This window comes from Equus przewalskii, chromosome X (genome assembly GCF_037783145.1).
Source record: "Equus przewalskii isolate Varuska chromosome X, EquPr2, whole genome shotgun sequence".
Taxonomy (NCBI): domain Eukaryota; kingdom Metazoa; phylum Chordata; class Mammalia; order Perissodactyla; family Equidae; genus Equus; species Equus przewalskii.
The window spans coordinates 54,678,958-54,698,696 of NC_091863.1; the positions used below are offsets into that span (position 1 = coordinate 54,678,958).

Consider the following 19,739-nt stretch of genomic DNA (forward strand, 5'->3'; position numbering starts at 1 on the left):
TATGATTTCATTTATATGAAATATCCAGAATAGGCAAATCTATAGAGACACAGGTAGATTAATGGTGGCTAGGGCTGAGGTCAGGAGGAATGGAGAGTGACTGCTAATGGGTTAGAGATTTCCTTTCGGGGTGATGAAAATGTTTTAAACTTAGATTGTAATGAAGGTACACAATTCTGTGAATACACTGAAACCACATTGTACCTTTTAAATGTGAATTTTATAGCATATGAATCATAACTCAATAAAGATGTCAAAAAATAAAAATAAGAGGATTATGCGAGATGATTTTTAAAGTCTCTTTCATTGCTAAAATTACATAATTACACAGAACAAACTCATCACAGCTTACATTTTGTCAACTGAAAATGCACACCTAACTGCATAGTAACAAAAGGAGGAAACTCACAAGCCAAACAGAGGTAAAGTACAACTTTGAACAGTGATAGCAGCAGACTTTTAGAAAACATCAGCAAACAACTCAGAACAATCACAAATGAAAACTCAGGCTCTTTTTAGGCAAATATTTTAGGCAGACTATGAATGTAACAGTCACAAACAGAAACAGGTATTTCAAGTAGGGGCTATTGCCGTAAATAAATGACAGATATTACATGCAGTGGTTAAAAATGATGTTTAGTTATATATCAGTCTTTCCAACCTCATCCACCCCCACACAGATACCAATCACCATTAGTAACATTACCTTCAGATATAAGAGACAGATTAAAAAAAAAAAGGTCAAATATAATATCCTATGAAAGGCCAATGACACTTGACTTTCTTCTAATAGGTTACATCTCATCACTTTTGCATTTGCATATACAACATGCCCCACTGTGAGGCTCTGGTCACTATGATACCTACTGACTCTGCTTGGTAGGAAAGCACTTTGAAAAGGTCCCTCTCTACAGCAATCTTCTGCATAGCCACGTGGGCCTCAGTGGAGCTCCTCTGCATTAATCTGACATATAATTGCTCCAGACCCTGGAAATAAAACCACAATACAATGTAATGATGAAAATAACCACAACTTTTACTAATAATTGCCACGGCTAAACATCAATGGTAACTTACAGCAATGGCAACTTGAAAAAATTCATCAGCGGTCACAGCATTGCCAACATCCAGCCACCCTTTTCCTGTTTTCATATTCATCTGGAAGAGAGAAGTCAGAAAATAATTTTTAAAAATTCACACCTCCTCCAAACTGATCAAGGAGAGTGTTGGAGAAAATATTTAAGCCTGTGTCCATATTCAGCAGTATAATCCACAGAAAACAAAAAAGTTACAGCATTTATTAGATTTTTGTGTTCTGCTCTGAACTCCATAATTCAAGAGAAATGGTCTTAAGAAAATCAATAATAAAAAATTAATAGACTTGAGGGGGCCAGCCCATGGCCAAGTGCTTAAGTTTGTGCACTCCACTTCAGTGGCCCAGGGTCACCGGTTCGGATCCTGGGCACAGACATGGCGCTGCTCATCAGCCCATGCTGAGGCAGCGTCCCACATGCCACAACTAGAAGGACCCACAACTAAAATATACAATATACTATGTACTGGGGGGATTAGGGGAGAAAAAGCAGGAAAAAAATTAATAGACTTGAAAACACATCTTCGAAGGAAATATTAAAAGAAAACATTGGAATAATTTAGATAGGAAGAGAAAGGTCTGAAAAATTAATGCTTCAGATACTTGAAGAAAGTTATATGATAAGCATTAGACTATAAGTCAACACACCTGGGTTCTAGTTTTTAATTACATCTCTAATAAAATTTTTATTAACCCAATAAATGTTTATTAATTATCCTTTACATGCCAGGCACCCTGAAGAAGCTCACAGAATTGTAATTAACAGACATCTAAATAAATAGCTGATATGTAATATGCACAAAAGCTATGGAAGCAAACAAGGACTGAATTGAGATGAAGGATTGAGCACACACCACAGTCATCCCTTCTACGATAAATTCCTAGAAATGATGTGCATACTATAAATTTTATATACTATAAATCCCTAGAAATGATATATGTGATATCACATATAGTGAAATATATCATATGATCATATGATATATATGATATATATATCATTTCTAGAGATTTATACATATTCTCTAGAAATAAGAGAAAATATACGCATATTTTTCTTATACAGTAAGCATCCTGGAAAACAAGGGACATTTTCAGTTGACCTGAAATTATGAGGAACCTCTGAGAAACAGACAGCAAATGGGATGAGGCAAAAACCCACATCCCAAAATGCACAAAAATGCAAAATGTGGAAACATTATGGACGTGAACAATAGGAGTATCAGGCAGTTGGCTTCTCCCTAAGAGGGAACCCCCAGGAGTTCCCCCTGGACTCCTGTCCCAGGAAGGAACAATGAGTACAATCACTTAGGCTGGAGAAAAATAGGGTTCCAATTGGCTGACAACACAGGTCAATGCAAAACATCCAGTCCTTTCTCTCCATCAGTCACTGGATTCAGGTTATTTACTATAACCTAGCATATAGTTTGACACAGCATTCACAGAAGACTATCAAGAAATCTCAAATAAAATATGAGCAAGAATCACCAAATAATTGAGGGAAACCAATACCATGAAAGGACAGGACATCACACTCAACAAACAGAAGAATACCTGAGGAAATAGAATTAAGAGAGCTAGCAGATGGAAACAAAGAGAAATACCATTGTTATCCACAGAATTAAATAGTAGTCACAAGAAATAAAATGCTCCTTCTACTTTTCATTCTTTGAAATCAATGAAGCCAAAAATGCAAATGTTATTAGAGGTGACAGGAGTTGTAAGGTTAAAGGTAAGGAAAGGTAGAGAGAACAGTAAAGGTACCAATATCCTCAGAGTGAAAAGTAAAGATATATGCTCCAAAACTGATGGAGAAAGAAATAAAAATTTAAATATGTTATTTAAAGTTTTAAAACATAACTATCAGATAAATTAAAAATAGTATAATATAACTAACAAAAACTGAAAGGGGATGTAGGGGGAGGTAATATAAGATAATATGTCTTCATCTATCATAGCAGAAAAAAATAGATCACATATAAAGCTGATAAATCAAGATGGAATAATCATTATTATGGGCTGAATTGTGTCTCCCCAAAATTCATATGTTGAAGCCCTAACTCCCATTACCTCAGAATGGACTGTACTTTAACGAGGTGATGAAGTTAAAATGAGACAAATAGGGTGGGTCCTAATCCAATCTGACTGGTGTCCTTATAAGAGGAAATTTGGGTACACAAAGGGACACCAGGGATGTGCACACACAGAGGAAAGGCCATATGAGGACACAGCAAGAAGGCAGACATCTGCAACTGAAAAAGAAAGGCCTCAGAAGAAACCAAATATGCCAACACTTTGATCTTGGACTTGTAGCTTCCAGAATTGTGAGAAAATAAACGTCTGTTGTTTAGCCCATTCAGTCTGTAGTATTTTGTCGTGGGAGTCCTAGCAAACCAACACAGTGACATAAGCATATGATTAAGACACGTGGAGGTAACTATGAGAAGTGAAAATAGAAATGGTTACAAGTAATAGCCTTAAAACAGGAAAAGATGTATGCACAAGGCAATTCACTGCAGAATCCGAATGTCCATCGAAGAGGGCTGGCTGAATATAATAAGGTACATGCACCAATTGAATATTATGTAGCTATGAAAAAAAGAATAATATCTCTATATACTGCTATGAAGTGATCTCTAGGCTATAAAGTTAAATGGGGTAAAAAAAAAAAAGGTGGAGAAAAGTATATATATGGAATGCTACCATTTATCTAAGAACCTTGAAGGAGGGAGGGGGAGATATGAATATATACCTGTTTCCTTATATTTAAAAACCAAAACAATAAACAATAAAATAAACAAAATAGTTATCTAGAGGGGAAGGAGGGAAACAGGGTGGAGAAGACAGAGATAGAAGCTAGACTTATCTGAATATACTCCGTTTAGTGGGTTTGACTTTGGAACCATGTAAATATTTTACATAATAATAAAACAAAATTCAACCAAAATGTGGGGAAAAAAGCAATCACTAAAAATCAAAAACAAATAGAAACAAATGAACCTAACTATGTATCAAGTCAATAGTTTAATCACAGAGAAAGGAATTATTTCAAGTAATTTTAAACAATATTTTAATAATATTAAAACAATATTTTGACTGTATATTCCCAGTGAGATATATCCCAAGAATAAAAGAAGTGCAAAAAAATTCTTAAACAATTTTTAGAAATCATTCCTAGTAATAATATTGATATTTCTATATTCCGAAACTATTATAAATATACATTTTTTAGGATAAAACAAATTATTCATTATATTAATGTTGTTAGGCACCAAGATTGTTAGCACCTGTGTAAATTAATACAGGGAAACCTCATTTAAAATGGAGGTGGGGGGCTGGCCTGGTGGCGCAGCGGTTAAGTTCGCACGTTCTGCTTCGGCGGCCCGGGGTTCGCCAGTTCGGATCCCGGGTGCAGACATGGCACCGCTTGGCAAGCCATGCTATGGCAGGTGTCCCATGTATAAAGTAGAGGAAGATGGGCACGGATTTTAGCTTAGGGCCAGTCTTCCTCAGCAAAAAGAGGAGGATTGGCAGCAGATGTTAGCTCTGGGCTAATCTTCCTCAAAAAAAAATAAAATAAAATAAAATAAAATGGAGTCAGGAAGCCAAAAGAGGGAGCTCCCATGCAGTACCACTCAAGGTCAATTACAGAAAAGATAGTCAATTACATACCCCAACTGGAAAGAAGTCTTCAATAGGAAAGAACTGTCAATCACAGCAAGAAATGTACATTGTATCCTTAACAGAAATCAAATACCCCAGTAACTTAGCCAATGAGAACTCATCACCTTCCTTAACTCTTGCTGTGCTCCAATGGACTTTCATTCAAAACAACATTTCTCCATTTCCTCCTTTGTCCCCATAGAAAAACATTCCTCTCCTTTGATTGTTGGACTTGCCTATGGCTTTTGCCATAGCATCTTGGTCCTGAATTCCAATTCTTTGGTTTTTCCCACATAAACTTGTTTTGCTGGTAAAGTAACTAGCTGTTTTATTTTTAAGGTCAAACACCAGAGAAAAAAGACACAAATATAAAATCAAGAAGCCAAGTGAAACCCTATAATCCTAAATATCACTTGGAAATACCAGTACGAACTCATTACATATTTTCTCTTATTAAAAAAATATGTATTTCATAGCTCTGTCCACTAAAAAGGTTTAGAAACAATAACTGATGCAAGAGCAATGACAACTTGTCATGTCCAGATTGTGGTTTCTAAATAACATTTTCCACCTAAAGGAAACAGGGCTCCTTGGAAGAATGGCTGATTCCAGGTCTAGGGCAGGAACTATACAAGATGAGCCTGGATATCTTGTCATACGAGAAATCAAAGATTACTGGGGTCATGTCAGAAGGACTCAAAATCACTTAAAGAGGTTCCTTCTGGCCAAAGATAGGACATTGTGCTTCAATAAGAACAATAACTACAATGGATTGAAGTTCATTACATATATTAAAATCCATGAGTTCACAATGATACTTTTTTTGAAAGCTTGCTTGGTCATCATTTAAGGATGTTAGAGAACCAACTCATTATTCTGCAAACTACTAAATAAAGAGAAAGAATCAAGACTGTCTTTCTTGTAAAAGTATACTTCAGAGTAACCAAATAGTTGATGAGGGAAAGTTTCTCTCTTTTCCAGTTAATAAACAAAGAAGGAATACAGAATTAGAATATGCAAACCCCTAGAGAAATAATGGATCTAGGGACAATCATCAAAGGGCACTAACACAACAAAAATGACAAGCAGACATTAGTGCCTCCTGATGGAAGTACACCATACCACCCATGAATTATTCTTGACAAAGGTGAACCTGAATCAAATCAAGCTTCTAAATCTACCTACCAGTTTATAGGAAAAACAGGGGACTATATTAAATGACACAATGAGGATGCAGTCATCAGAATCCAAAATTTAGGAAACTCTATAGAACAAACAACCTGGTTTCTTCAGCAAATAAAGTTGTTCAACAGATTGAAAAAAAGGAAGGGGAAACATATAGATTAAAAGAGACATATTAACAAAATAACAAGGTGTGGACTTTCTTTAATCCTGATTCTAAAGAACCAACTGGAGAGAGGAGGAGCAAGCAAGTAGGCGGGGTGGGGTGGGGGAGACTGGATATTTGATGATTTGGGAAAATCTTTGGCAAATTTTATCAGGTGTGATAACGGCTAGTGAGTCTGTTTGAATAAAAGAATACCTTGCCTTTTAGAGACACATACTGAAATATTTATGGACAAAATGATGTATTTTGAATTTGTGTCAAAATAATCATGGGGCCGGGGTTTTTCTGTTGGAGGAGATATAGAAGACACAAGAGTGGTCATGAGTTGATGATTACTCTAGTTGGGTGATGGATAAATGAGGAAATCACAGTACTATCAGCTATTTTGTGTGTACATTTGGGCTTCTTAAAAAATATTCTTTTCAAACACTAGGAGAAATATTTTCCACTAAAAAAACATACTTGCTTCTAGGGAGGAAAACAGGGAGTAGGAAGGGAAGGAGCAGAGAAATATTACTTTGTATTACTTTCATTACATTTCATAAATCTTGAATTATAAGTTTAATATTTAGTCCACTGAATCACTGTAATAACAACTATAGTACTACTGAGACTTTTCATTGTAACAGATATAATTATCATAAAAGGAACATGGACCCCCTTTCGGGTTTACCCTAACTTCAACCATCTTCACAGGAGTAACAACTTTCTCAGTGCATCTGCACTTTCTCCTCATTTAATTAGGACTTACCAAAATCTGTTTTTGAATAGCTTCTTCTGAAACAGCTGAGTCTTCACACATACACACCAACTTGCAAGCAACATGCTGTACTGCAAAACAGTAATTAGACACCCATAAACACAAAACATTCATTCTCTTTTTATAATACATCTATAAAGAGAAAAGAAGAGTGAAATTAAGCCAGTTTTATTGTTAAAAACAAGAATTTTAAAGGCCTTTTTAAAAAGTCAATTATCAAAAGTAAATGACCTGAAAATTATCAGATAAATCAATCGCTTAATGCTCCAGTCAGACAGATAACTAATTTTCAAATTTTAATTTCTGCAAGCCTTAAATCCCAAAGACTCACTGAAGATACCTGGTTCCACATGATGCTCTTGTATGTACCATGCTGGCAGCAAAATAACTCTAAGTAGAACTGGAATCTAAAGTTATTCGACACCTGACGACTTCTGAACATCAGGATAGGTTTAGGTTATTCTCCTAAAATGTAAAACTTTCTAAATATATTGTTTTCTGTAGATGACATAAAAGTTCTTAGAAAATACAGATATCTTCATTATATGGTTAATTTCCCCTGAAAATAGGAAAGTTTGAATAATTGTAACCTCTTTAATTATGTAGTTTCTTTCATCATAAAACACATCCAATTTTTTTAAAGATGACTCCACATATAACTGAACCAGTTGCCTTGATGTGGGATCTCAGCTGCCATTCTATCTATGCTAATACCATTTTTAATTAATATTTTGTTGAAAAAGAGAAGATGTGCCCAGCTGAAATTACAGCATAATTGAGGTAGTCAGATTTTTATTACCCATCATGAAGTAAAATCTATTCATCTCTTAGAAAGTTAATTTGTTTCTGAAAGAAAACTTTCGGTAAACTAATTTCAAATCAGGAGCCAGCCCTGTGGCATAGTGGTTAAGTTCATTAGGCTCTGCTTTGATGGCCCAGGTTCATGGGTTCAAATCCTGGGCATGGACCTACACCACTCACCAGCCATGCTGTGGGAGCGACCCACATATAAAGTGGAGGAAGATTGCCATAGATGTTAGCTCAGGGCTAATCTTTCTCAAGCCAAAAAAAAAAAAAAAAAGAGGAAGATTGGCAACAGATGTTAGCTCAAGGCTACTCTTCCTCAGCAAAAAAAACCAATAATTTCAAATCATATATTTACATTGTCATGCATTTCCGGTTTTAAAAACATTTCCTTTGTTTTTCCAAAGCTCACTAATTCTGGAGTATTCTCAAAGACCCTGATCTCTCAATTATTTCCCCTCTCCAAAGATATCTTCAGTACCTTTCCTCTCAGTTTACTCCTTCCCCTCTACCTTCAAACATATCCATCTCCTTTCCTTGAAAAAAATTAACTAACCCCACTGTGCTTCAAGGTTCCATCCCATTTCTCCCCTTCCCTTCATTGCCAAACTTCTTGAACTGAATGGTCTATCTACTGCCTCTATTTTCTTGCTACTCATCTCCTTAAGCCCCTGCAATCTGTTGTGCATCCCTACCACTTTACTAAAACTGTACTCCCAAAGATCAACTTCCTTGACTTCTTAGCAACATTTCACAATGATCATAACCTTTTTGAAAAACACTACTTCCTTGGCCTCACACTATTCTGGTTCAGCAGTGAAAGTGTGCCTCTGTGGGAAATGTCTTAGTCTAAGAACTTTGTCTGCTCTCATCCCCACATCCTTGATCCCACTGTTTATATAAGCCTTCAGGCCAAAGGCAGCTGAAGCTGAGGCAGAACGATACTTCAGTATTAAGCTGTTTTGTTTTTGTTGCTGTTGCTCTGTCCTTGTCTTCTCATCAGCCTATCCTTGGCCCTTCTATATTATAAACATCTTGGTTAGGTGCTTGCTGACTGACTCCTTACATGGGCCTTTCTCTGCTCCATCAGCGCCCACAGCTTGATATTTGAATTGACTTTAGGCAACGCATAGTGTTGCGTCCTCTGGCATTTGCGAATTCTTTATTTTTATTGTTTCTTTAGCATTAACTCATTCCTTCCAAGATCCTCAAGCATAATGTATGCCTGGTATTTCTGTTCTGGAGCCTTACCTGGTCCCTTTCACCTACTGCCAACCATAAGATGGTGTGACAACCCTATAGGGAGCATGTACTCAATAAATGGGTAGTGAGACTCTAGAATATTTTGACTGTCCCTTTTGGTCTCCTATCCTTGTTCTTTTTCTTCCCAGTCCTTAACTGGAAGAGTCAAGTTACAATCTCACTACTCTGTTCTCTCAACACCATTGGTTCTTAAAATTTAGTGTGCGTGAGAATTCTTGAGAAATGTTTTCAAATTATAGACATGCCCAGGTTTCACCCTAATCCTAATAAATCAAAATCTCCAACGGTGGGCCTGGGCATCTGTAGTTTAATAGGCTCCACAGGCGATTCTTATTTATACCAATATTTAAGAACCATTGCTCTTTATATTCACCCTCAGAGAACTCAACTACTCTTGTGGCTTCAACGATCGCCTCCATGTGAATAACTACCAAATCTATAGGCAGCCTGACCTTTCTTATAAGTTCTTGTTACCTCAAATGCAGCAGGTCTAAAACTAAAATTTACAAGTAATTTCTCTACTTCTGGCTTTCCTATTTCTGTTCATCGTTCCATAATTCTTTCCAATAACAAACAAACTGTAGTTTACAAATCTTGATGACTTTTTTCATCACATAACATAATCCAGGCACACTGAATTTGTTTTTAGGGAGACAAAATATCTTCCAATCAAAGTATTTTTGGAATAAAACTCTTTTAAATCAGAGGCCTCCTGCACCAAAGCCTGTATTCCACTGTATCTTAAAAGTACTATATACATAATAAGCACTCAAATATCTGATTCAGAACTGCTCCATGAACACACTCGGTACATTGGGAGAGGTCCTAGGGCTGCAGCTCCCACTTAATCTCCCAAATCCCTGCTATTTGGCAAGCAGTGAAAAACAGCCAGAGCAATGTTTCTTGATATGCAGAATGGTAGGAGTTTAGAATTAATGCATTTTATTATCACACAGTTCACATGTGTACTAAGTTTTTCCCACAGATAAATTTCTAGTTCTTCCCTCCCCATAACTACAGGATCTAAGGCTCCTAGGAGCAGTAATATCAACATTTATCTGAGAGTTAAAGAGATAGAACTGTTCTCTAAACATCCTGATAGAGGAGTAGACTAATAAGTAAGTATATTACTAACTATATTAACCACTAATTACTCCATATCTACACTGAAGTTGTATACAGTTTGGTTTATATTCATAAAAATAAATACTTAGTAATAAATTCTATTTGTTGCCCTACACACAAAATTCATTTGTCTTTACAAAGCCAAGCAGTCAAGAGATTCACTTTTTGGTTTGCTGCCTCAATGTATCCTTTAATGAGGCAATATGCTTTCCATAAATGTATTAACTGTCACTATCTTTGTTGGGAATCAGTAACCAGCACTCTAGACCCTGCCCATTTAGCTAAAGCACTAGAACTTTGCCAGAGAGAACCACATTTAATGCATCCAAGCAGATGAGTTTGGTTTGGAGTTCTTGATTTGTTTTTCCTCTTCTCCTTGCTTGCTCTTGCAGGAAGGAAAAAACATCTAATTTTTCTCAGTAACTCAGTCCAATGCTCATCACTTCACCTCATGAGGAAACTATTCTTTACAGATGTTTAAATCTAAATCCCTCACATAGCAACATTTTTCACTCTATTATTAATGGAAAGAGGAAACTACTATTTGATGGTCCTTTAGAATCCTGAAGTTTCTGATCATCTCTTCTCCAGGGAAAATAATCTGTGTCTTTTAACATTTCCTCAAGTTCTCATTTTCCCACTCTTTAATCATCTTTGTTGTTCACCAGCAGACTATTTCTTGCAGTGACACTTTTAAACTTTTATTAATAAGGAGCTAACCTCTGAAAAATCCTAAAACGGAAGGGGGCTGTTTGCTTGAGAAACCACTGCACGTGGTTTGCTTTGTTTAGTTTTCTCTTAACAACTCTCCATCTAAGAACTGGTCAAAATATTATTTACACTGCAGGAACACAACCTAATGTAATATAAGAATACTCCTCATAATATGAGTCACAAAACATATACATACATTTAGCTTTCTGCTCTTCACTTATAACCAAACCTACTCTCCTGGTAACTGCCCAGTTCCACAGGTTTACTGCCATTTCTTCAACCTGGACAAAAGAAAACATTTTCTTAGCCAGTTAAAATACTGCCTACCTCCAACAATATTTTCTTTCTTGCATGTTTTATGTTTATGTGATTATTGTGGGTTATTTACAGGGCCTCCATAATCTAGTCCCATTGTACCTTTCCTCCCAAAAACTTACCCACTGTTAGAGTAATTATTTCACTGTCCCATGAACACAGCTTGTTCATTATTCTCTATACACCTTTATTCATATTGTTGGCTTTACCTGATATATCTCCTCCCATTGTCTTTATGTAACTCAAATCCAGTTCAGTCTTACCAGGAACATCCACGAAGCTTTCAGCAACCACTACAGCCTACATTGATCTCTCTCTTCTTTGAATTCCTATATTCATTAAGTTTCACATAATTGAGCAATTAATTATGTTACTTTGTATCATTTATTCTTTAATTGTTTTAGCTGTTATTCTTATTTCCCAACTAGGCTCCTTTATACCAAAGATCATGTCTCATGCAACTTATGTAGCACTTGTAGTTCCTGCCAAAGTGCTAAATAAAGAATACATATTCAAATAACAAGATTTGCTGTTTTATTGTGTTTTGTTCCAGGGACCATGGAGCAATGTTTCTAGTAGCTTCTTTTGGGGTTTATCTTTCTATCAGGTGGAACCTAGTCAACTGGACGCAAAATAAATCAAGCTCATAGTGTCTCAAGGATAAAATGGAGACACAAAACATGTGTAATTTGGGACAGGTTGGTTTCTGGCAAGAGACCTCTACAGGCAATAATTGGTCCTGAGTGGTACTATTGCCTGAGACCAATACAGCATAGCTCTGGCCTAAATCTCCCAGGGTGCTATGGTGATTATGATAGAAGCTATATACCATTATCTTATAATAAACATATTGGTAGTAATATAACTGAGAGGAATACTAACTGGATAAACAAACAAAAACCAGTTTATGTACAATGATGGTGCACAATTGTATTTTAGTTTCAATTATTTTCTCCAGTGCCACTTTTCTCACCTACAATTCCACATTTTTCTGATGAGCTCCCCTTTAAACAGATTATTTATTTAGCATAGCTGTCATTTCACTAACTATTCCAGGGCTAATTCTCACGCTCATCTCCATCACTCTCACATGGTATCTCCATGCCACAGTTGACCTAATGATGACTTTCATACAAAGTATTATTTGATTTGTTTCATCAAAAATACATGGAGTTAATACTTGACTCCACATTCCCCAGAAGAACAAACAGTATTGAGGGGGGAAAATAAACACCCAGAGTAAAATAACTCAAAGAAGCTGTCATTTTCGGTATTTTGGAAAGTAATTTGACAATATGTATAAAGAGCCAAAAAATGTTTACATGTTTCAACACAGTATTGTTTTTCTGAGACTCTGTCCTATGGAACTAATCCAAAATGTGGAGAAGATAATCTTTTTTTTCCTGTTTGACTGAGAAATAATTGACATACATCACTATATAAGTTTAAGATATAAGTGTAAGGCATAGAGCATGATGGTTTGATTTACATATATGGTCAAATGATTACCACAATAGGTTCAGCTTAACATCCATCTTCTCATATAGGTACAAGAAAAATAAAAGAAAGAAAAAAGGAAAAAGTTTTTTCCTTGTGATGAGAATTCTTAGAATTTATTCTCTTAAACTTCCCTGTATATTATACAGCAGTTTTCACTACAGTCATCATGCTGTATATTACATCCCTAATACTTATTTCTTATAACCGGAAGCTTGTACCACCTTCTTCCAATTCTCCCTTCCCTAATCCTCCACCTCTGGTAACCACCAGTCTGATCTCCTTTTCTATGAGTTTCATTTGTGGAGGGAGGAGGGGGGTGTTTTTTTAGATTCCACATTTAAGTGAGATCATACAGTATTTCTCTTTCTCTATCTGACTTATTTCACTTAGCATAGTGCCTTCAAGGTTTATCCATGTTTTCACAAATGGTAGGATTCACTGATTTTTTATGGTTGAATAATATTCCATTGTGTGTGTGTATATAAATATATATACACATGTGGTATATATATATATATATACCACAACTTCTTTATCAACTTGTCCATCGATGGCCATTTAGGTTGTTGCCAAGTCATGGGTATTGGAAATAATGCTTCTATGAACATGAGGGTGCAGATATCTTTTCAAGTTAGCATTTTCATTCCTTTGGATATACTCCCAGAAGAGGAATGGCTGGATCATATGGTAGTTTCATTTTTAATTTTTTGAGGATGTGGAGGGGATAATCTTTGCACTTAATAGTGTTCTTCATATCATTATTTACAATAGTGAAAAATTAGGAACAATATAAATATCCAATAATAAAGAAATACATAGATAAATTATGATAAATTCACTAGATAGAATATTATTCAGTCATTTAAAATAGTGGTCATGGAAACTGTTTTAACATGGGAAATTGTTTATTATGTCTCTAGCGAAAAAAGTAAGATATAAAATTGTATATACAAAAATGTTTACATATGTAAATTTTAACTCAACAACGATCTGTAATAAAATACTGGACTTCAGGTAATGATATACATGCTGGAGCATTTAGGGGTGAAGTGTATTGATTTCTGCAACTCACTTTGAGATGCACCCAAAAAATAGGATAGATGGATATGTGATAAAGCAAATATAGTAAAATGTTAACAACTGTAGAATTTAAGTGGCTGTTATATTGATGCCCAAAGCAAAATAATCTCATCTTTTCTGTTTGAAAAGTTCTATAATAAAAATATTAGGAAAAGAGAAGAAATTGCCTTTTATGATGCCACAAATATTACATGTACACTGCAATTATGGCTATATAAATTTTAAACACGGAAATTATTGAAGAAAATACATTAAAATGAGTCTATGTAGTAATATTAGAGTGGTGTGATTATGGGCATTTTCTCCTTCATTTTTCAAACTTCATGTAATGTTATATTACTTTATGATTTAAATAATTTTTTGTATTTTTCCATATTGTGTTAGAAAGAAAAGAATAAGATTAATTATGACTATAAACACTTCATATTCGCAAAATGCAGCTTTATTCAGTAAATATGTATTGAGCACCTAATATGTGGCAGGTTTTGTGCTAAGTTTATATAAATGTGTAATGATAAGCACAGTAAGTATATGCAACAGAAGTAAATAATATTCAAAGATTGGCTTTCTAGAAAGAAAATAAATTCAAGTCACTTCCAAAATGCAGCTTTATTCAGTAAATATGTATTGAGCACCTAATATGTGGCAGGTTTTGTGCTAAGTTTATATAAATGTGTAATGATAAGCACAGTAAGTATATGCAACAGAAGTAAATAATATTCAAAGATTGGCTTTCTAGAAAGAAAATAAATTCAAGTCACTTCCAAAACCAAGCAGATATTTTTGTAAAATAGGACTAGACTCTCCCCTGAACCTCATAATCTCTTTTCACTAACAACTAAGCACAGTGGTTATAATCTAAAAAGAGACATACATATAAAAGAATACACTAAAAACTTTGGATTTAATTAACAAGTTCAGCAACATTACAGGATATAAGATCAATACACAAAAATAAATTGTATTTCTATAACTAGCAATGAATAATCTGAAAATTAAATTACGAAAACAATTCCATCTACAATAACATCAAAAGAAATAAAATATATAGGAATAAATTTAACAATAAAGAGCAAAACTTACATTCCAAAGCTAAAAACATTGTTGAAAAACATTAAAGAAAACTTAACAAACAGAACGATATACCAATTTCATGGATCAGAAGACTTAATATTGTCAAGATGGCAATACTCTCCAAATTGATCTAAAGATTTAAGGCAATACCCATCAAAATTCCAGCTCGCTTCTTTTCAGAAATCAACAAGTTGATCCTAAAATCCATGTGGAAATTAAAATAACCCAGAATACTCAAAACAATCTTGAAAAACAAGAACAAAGTTGGAGGACTCACACTTCCCAATTTCAAAAGTTACTACAAAGCTGCAGTAATCAAGACAGTGTGGTACTTGCATAAAGATAGACATAGAGACCAGTGGAATAGAATTGGGAGTCCAGAAATAAACCTTCACAGTTATGGTCAATTGAATTTTGACAAAGGTGCTAACACAAATGTAACGGAGAAAGAATAGACTTTTCAACAAATGCACTAGGACAACTTGATATCCACATGCAAAAGAACGAAGTTGATACCTTCCTCACACCATATGTAAAAATAAAATCAAAATGGGTGATAAACCTAAAGGCAAGAAATAAAACTATAAAACTCTTAGAAGAAAAAAATAACAAAATGGCAATAAGTACATATTTATCAATAGCTACTTTAAATATCAATGGACTAAATGCTCCAATCAAAAGACAGAGAGTAGCTGAATGGATAAAAAAACAAGACCCATATATACACTGCATACAAGAGACACACTTCAGACCTAAAGACACTCACAAACTGAAAGTGAAGGGATGGAAAAAGACACTCTGTGCCAAGGGAAACAAAAAGAAAGCTGGAGTAGCAATACTTATACCAGACAAAATAGACTTCAAAACAAAAACTGTAACAAGAGACAAAGAAGGGTCCTACATAATGATAAAGGGAACAATCCAACAAGAGGACATAGCACATCTATGCACCCAACATAGGAGCACCTAAATATATAAAGCAATTATTAACAGACATAAAAAGAAAAATTGACAATAACAAAATCATAGTAGGGGACTTCAACACTCTACTTACATCAATGGATAGATCATCCAAACAGAAGATCAATAAGGAGACATTGGCCTTAAATGGCACATGATACCAGACGGACTTAGTATATACAGAACATTCCATCCAAAAACCACAGAATACACATTCTTTTCAAATGCACATGGAACATTCTCCAGGATAGATTATATATTAGGCCACAAAACAAGTCTCACTAAATTTATGAAGACTGAAATAATACCAAGCATCTTTTCTGACCATAACGCTACAAAACTAGAAATCGATACAAGAAGAAAACTAGAAAAGCCCCAAATACCTGGAGATTAAACAAAATGCTACTAAACAACAATTGGGTCAAAGAAAAAAATCAAAGGAGAAATTAAAAAATCCCTGGAGACAAACTAGAATGAAAATATGACACACAAAATTTATGGGATACAATAAAAGTGGTTCTAAGACACAAGTTTATAGCAATACAGGTCTACCTCAACAAACAAGAAAATTTTCAAATTAACACTCTAACAGTGCACCTAAAGGAACTAGGAAAAGAAAACAAACAAAGCCCAAAATCAGTAGAAGGAAGGAAACAGTAAAAATCAGAGTGGAAATAAATGACATAGAGACTAAAAAAAAATTAGAAAAAGTCAATGAAATGAACAGCTGGTTCTTTGAAAAGATAAACAAAATTGACAAACATTTAGCTAGACTCACCAAGAAAAAAAGAGAGAAAGCTCAACTAAATAAAATCAGAAATGAAAGAGGAGAAATTACAATGGACACCTCAGAAATACAGAAGATTATAAGAGATTTCTATGAAAAGCTATACACCAACAAACTGGATAATCTAGAAGAAATGGATAAATTCTTAAAATCATACAATCCCCAAAACTGAATCAAGAAAAAATAGAAAATCTGAATAGACTGATCACTAGTAAGGAGATCGAAACAGTAATGAAAAAGCAAGAGTCCAGGACCAGATGGCTTCCTTGGTGAACTTTACCAAACATTCAAAGAAGACTTAATACCTATCCTTCTCAAACTCTTCCAAAAAACTGAAGAGAAGGGGATGCTTCCTAACTCATTTCTATGAGGCCAGCATTACCCTGATACCAAAACCAGACGAGGACAACACAAAAAAAGAAAACTACAGGCCAATATCACTGATGAACATCCATGCAAAAATCATCAACAAAATACTACCAAATCAAATACAACAATACATTAAAAAGATGATACATCATGATCAAGTAGGATTTATTCCAGGGATGCGGGGATGGTTCAACATCCACAAATGAATCAACATGATACACCACATTAACAAAATGAAGAATAAAAACCACATGATCATCTCAATAGATGTAGAGAAAGCATTTGACAAGATATAGCATCCAATTATGACAAAAACTTTGAATAAATGGGTATAGAAGGAAAGTACCTCAACATAATAAAGGCCATTTATGACAAACCCAAAGCTAACATCATACTCAACAGTGAAAAACTGAAAGCCATCCCTCTAAGAACAGGAAGAAGACAAGGATGCCCACTTTCGCCAATCTTATTTAACACAGTATTGGAAGTCCTAACAAGAGCAATCAGGCAAGAAAAAGAAATAAAAGGAATCCAAATTGGAAAGGAAGAAGTAAAACTGTTACTATTTGCAAATTGCATGATTTTATATATAGAAAACCCTAAAGAGATCCACAAAAAACTATTATAAATAATAAATGAATATAGCAAAGTTGCAGGGTACAAAATCAACATACAAAAATCAGTTGCATTTCTATACACTAACAAGAAAATACCAGAAAAAGAAATTAAGAATACAATCCCATTTACAATTGTAAGAAAAAGAATAAAATACCTAGGAATAAATATAACCAAAGAAGTGAAACACCTGTACAGTGAAAACTATAAAACACTGTTGAAAGAAATCAAAGAAGACACAAAGAAATGGAAAAATATTCCATGCTCATGGATTGGACAAATTAACATAGTTAAAATGTCCATACTTTCTAAAGCAATCTACAGATTCAACGCAATCCCCATCAGAATCCTAATGACATTTTTCACAGAAATAGAACAAAGAATCCTAAAACTTACATGAAACAACAAAAGACCCAGAATAGCCAAAGGAATCCTGAGAAAAAAGAACAAAGCGGGAGGTATCATACTATTTTCAAAATGTACTCCAAAGCTGGGGCCAGCCCGGTGATGTAGTGGTTAAGTTCAAGTGCTCCACTTCAGCAGCCTGGGGTTGGCGGGTTCGGATCCCAGGTGCAGACCTACATACCACTTGTCAAGCCATGCTGTGGCAGCATCCCACATGCAAAATAGAGGAAGACTGGCATAAATGTTAGCTCAGCGATAATCTTCCTCAAGCAAAAAGAGGAAGATTGGCAACAGATGTTAGCCAGGGCCAATATTCCTCACCAAAAAACATATATATGTATATGTTTTTGGAAAAATGTTTGGAAACATATATATATATATATACACACTACGAAGCTATAGTAATCAGAACAGCATCGTACTGGCACAAAAACAGACACACAGATAGATCAATGGAACAGAATCGAGAGCCCAGAAATAAACCCACACATCTATAGACAGCTCATTTTGGACAAAGGAGCCAAGAACATATTATGGAAAAAAGAAAGTCTCTTCAATAAATGGTGTTGGGGAAAACGGACAGCCACACGCAAAAGATTGAAAGTAGACCATTATCTTACACCATACACAGAAATTAACTGAAAATGGATTATAGACTTGAATGTAAGACCTGAAACCATAAAACTTCTAGAAGAAAACATAGGCAGTCCACTCTTTGACATAAGTCTTAGCAGTATCTTTTTGAATACCATGTCTGACCAGGCAAGGGAAATAGTAGAAAAAATAAACAAATGGGACTACATCAAACTAAAAAGCCTGCACAGCAAAGGAAACCGGCAACAAAATGAAAAGACAACCTAACAACTGGGAGAAAGTACTTGCAAATCATATATCTGATAAGGAGCTAATATCCAAAATATATAAAGAATTCATATAACTCAACAACAAAAAATGGGCAAAGGATCTGAACATTTTTCCAAAGAAGTCATACAGATGGTCAACAGGTACACGAAAAGATGTTCATCATTAATTATTAGGGAAATGCAAATCAAAACTTCAATGAACTATCACCTCACTCCCATTAGAATGGCTATTATTATATCATGATGTACACTTGAAATTTATATAATGTTATAAACCAATGTTACCTCATTAAAAAATTAAATAAATAAATGCTTTTCTAGGAATAAAGAAAAAAATAAAACAATTAAGATGGTAAATTTTATGTACATTTTGCCATAATTAAAAATAAAACAAACACAATGAGATACCACTTCACACCCATTAGGATGACTATAATCAAAAAGACAGATGATAACAAGTACTGGTGAGGATGTAGAAAAACTGGATCCCTCATACACTGCTGGTGGGGATGTAAAACAGTGCACTCACTCTGGAAAACAATCCAGCAGTTCCTCAAAAGTTTAAACAAAGTTACCATATGACCCAGCAATTTCACTCCTAGGTATGTACCTAAGAGAAATAAAAACCTAAATGCCTGTACATGAATGCTCGTAGCAGAATTATTCATAATAGCTGAAAAATGTAAACAATCCAAATGCCCATCAACAGATGAATGGATATACAAAATGTGGTACATCCAAAGAATGGAATATTATTCGGCCATAAAAAAGGAATGAAGTACAGATATATGCTACTACATGGAAGAACCTTGAAAACATGATGCAAAGTGAAAGAAGTCAGTCACAAAAGATCACACATTGTATGATCCCATTTATATAAAATTTCCAGAATAGGCAAATCCATAGAGACAGAAAGTAGATTAGAGGTTGTCTACAGTTAAGGGAGAGGGGAAATAATGGAGAGTGCTTGTGAATAGGTGTAAGACTTCTTTTTGGTGTGA

The 19,739-nt window shown here is 34.7% G+C and overlaps 1 protein-coding gene across 3 annotated transcripts in view; it reads right to left on the minus strand.

The window, feature by feature from the left end:
* TEX11 (testis expressed 11) overlaps nucleotides 1–19,739 on the minus strand; it is a 364,622-nt gene that overhangs the window by 327,755 nt on the left and 17,128 nt on the right. For all 3 annotated transcript variants that reach the window (XR_011535861.1, XM_070604036.1, XM_070604035.1), the window contains exons 4-7: nucleotides 10,967–11,051; nucleotides 6,856–6,935; nucleotides 1,078–1,158; nucleotides 868–987 (exon numbers count right to left, since the gene is read on the minus strand). Coding sequence is in view for 2 of the 3 variants with exons in the window: in XM_070604036.1 (XP_070460137.1) it covers nucleotides 868–987; nucleotides 1,078–1,158; nucleotides 6,856–6,935; nucleotides 10,967–11,051 (366 nt within the window). In the remaining variant the exon portion in view is untranslated. The remainder of the gene's footprint in view (nucleotides 1–867; nucleotides 988–1,077; nucleotides 1,159–6,855; nucleotides 6,936–10,966; nucleotides 11,052–19,739) is intronic.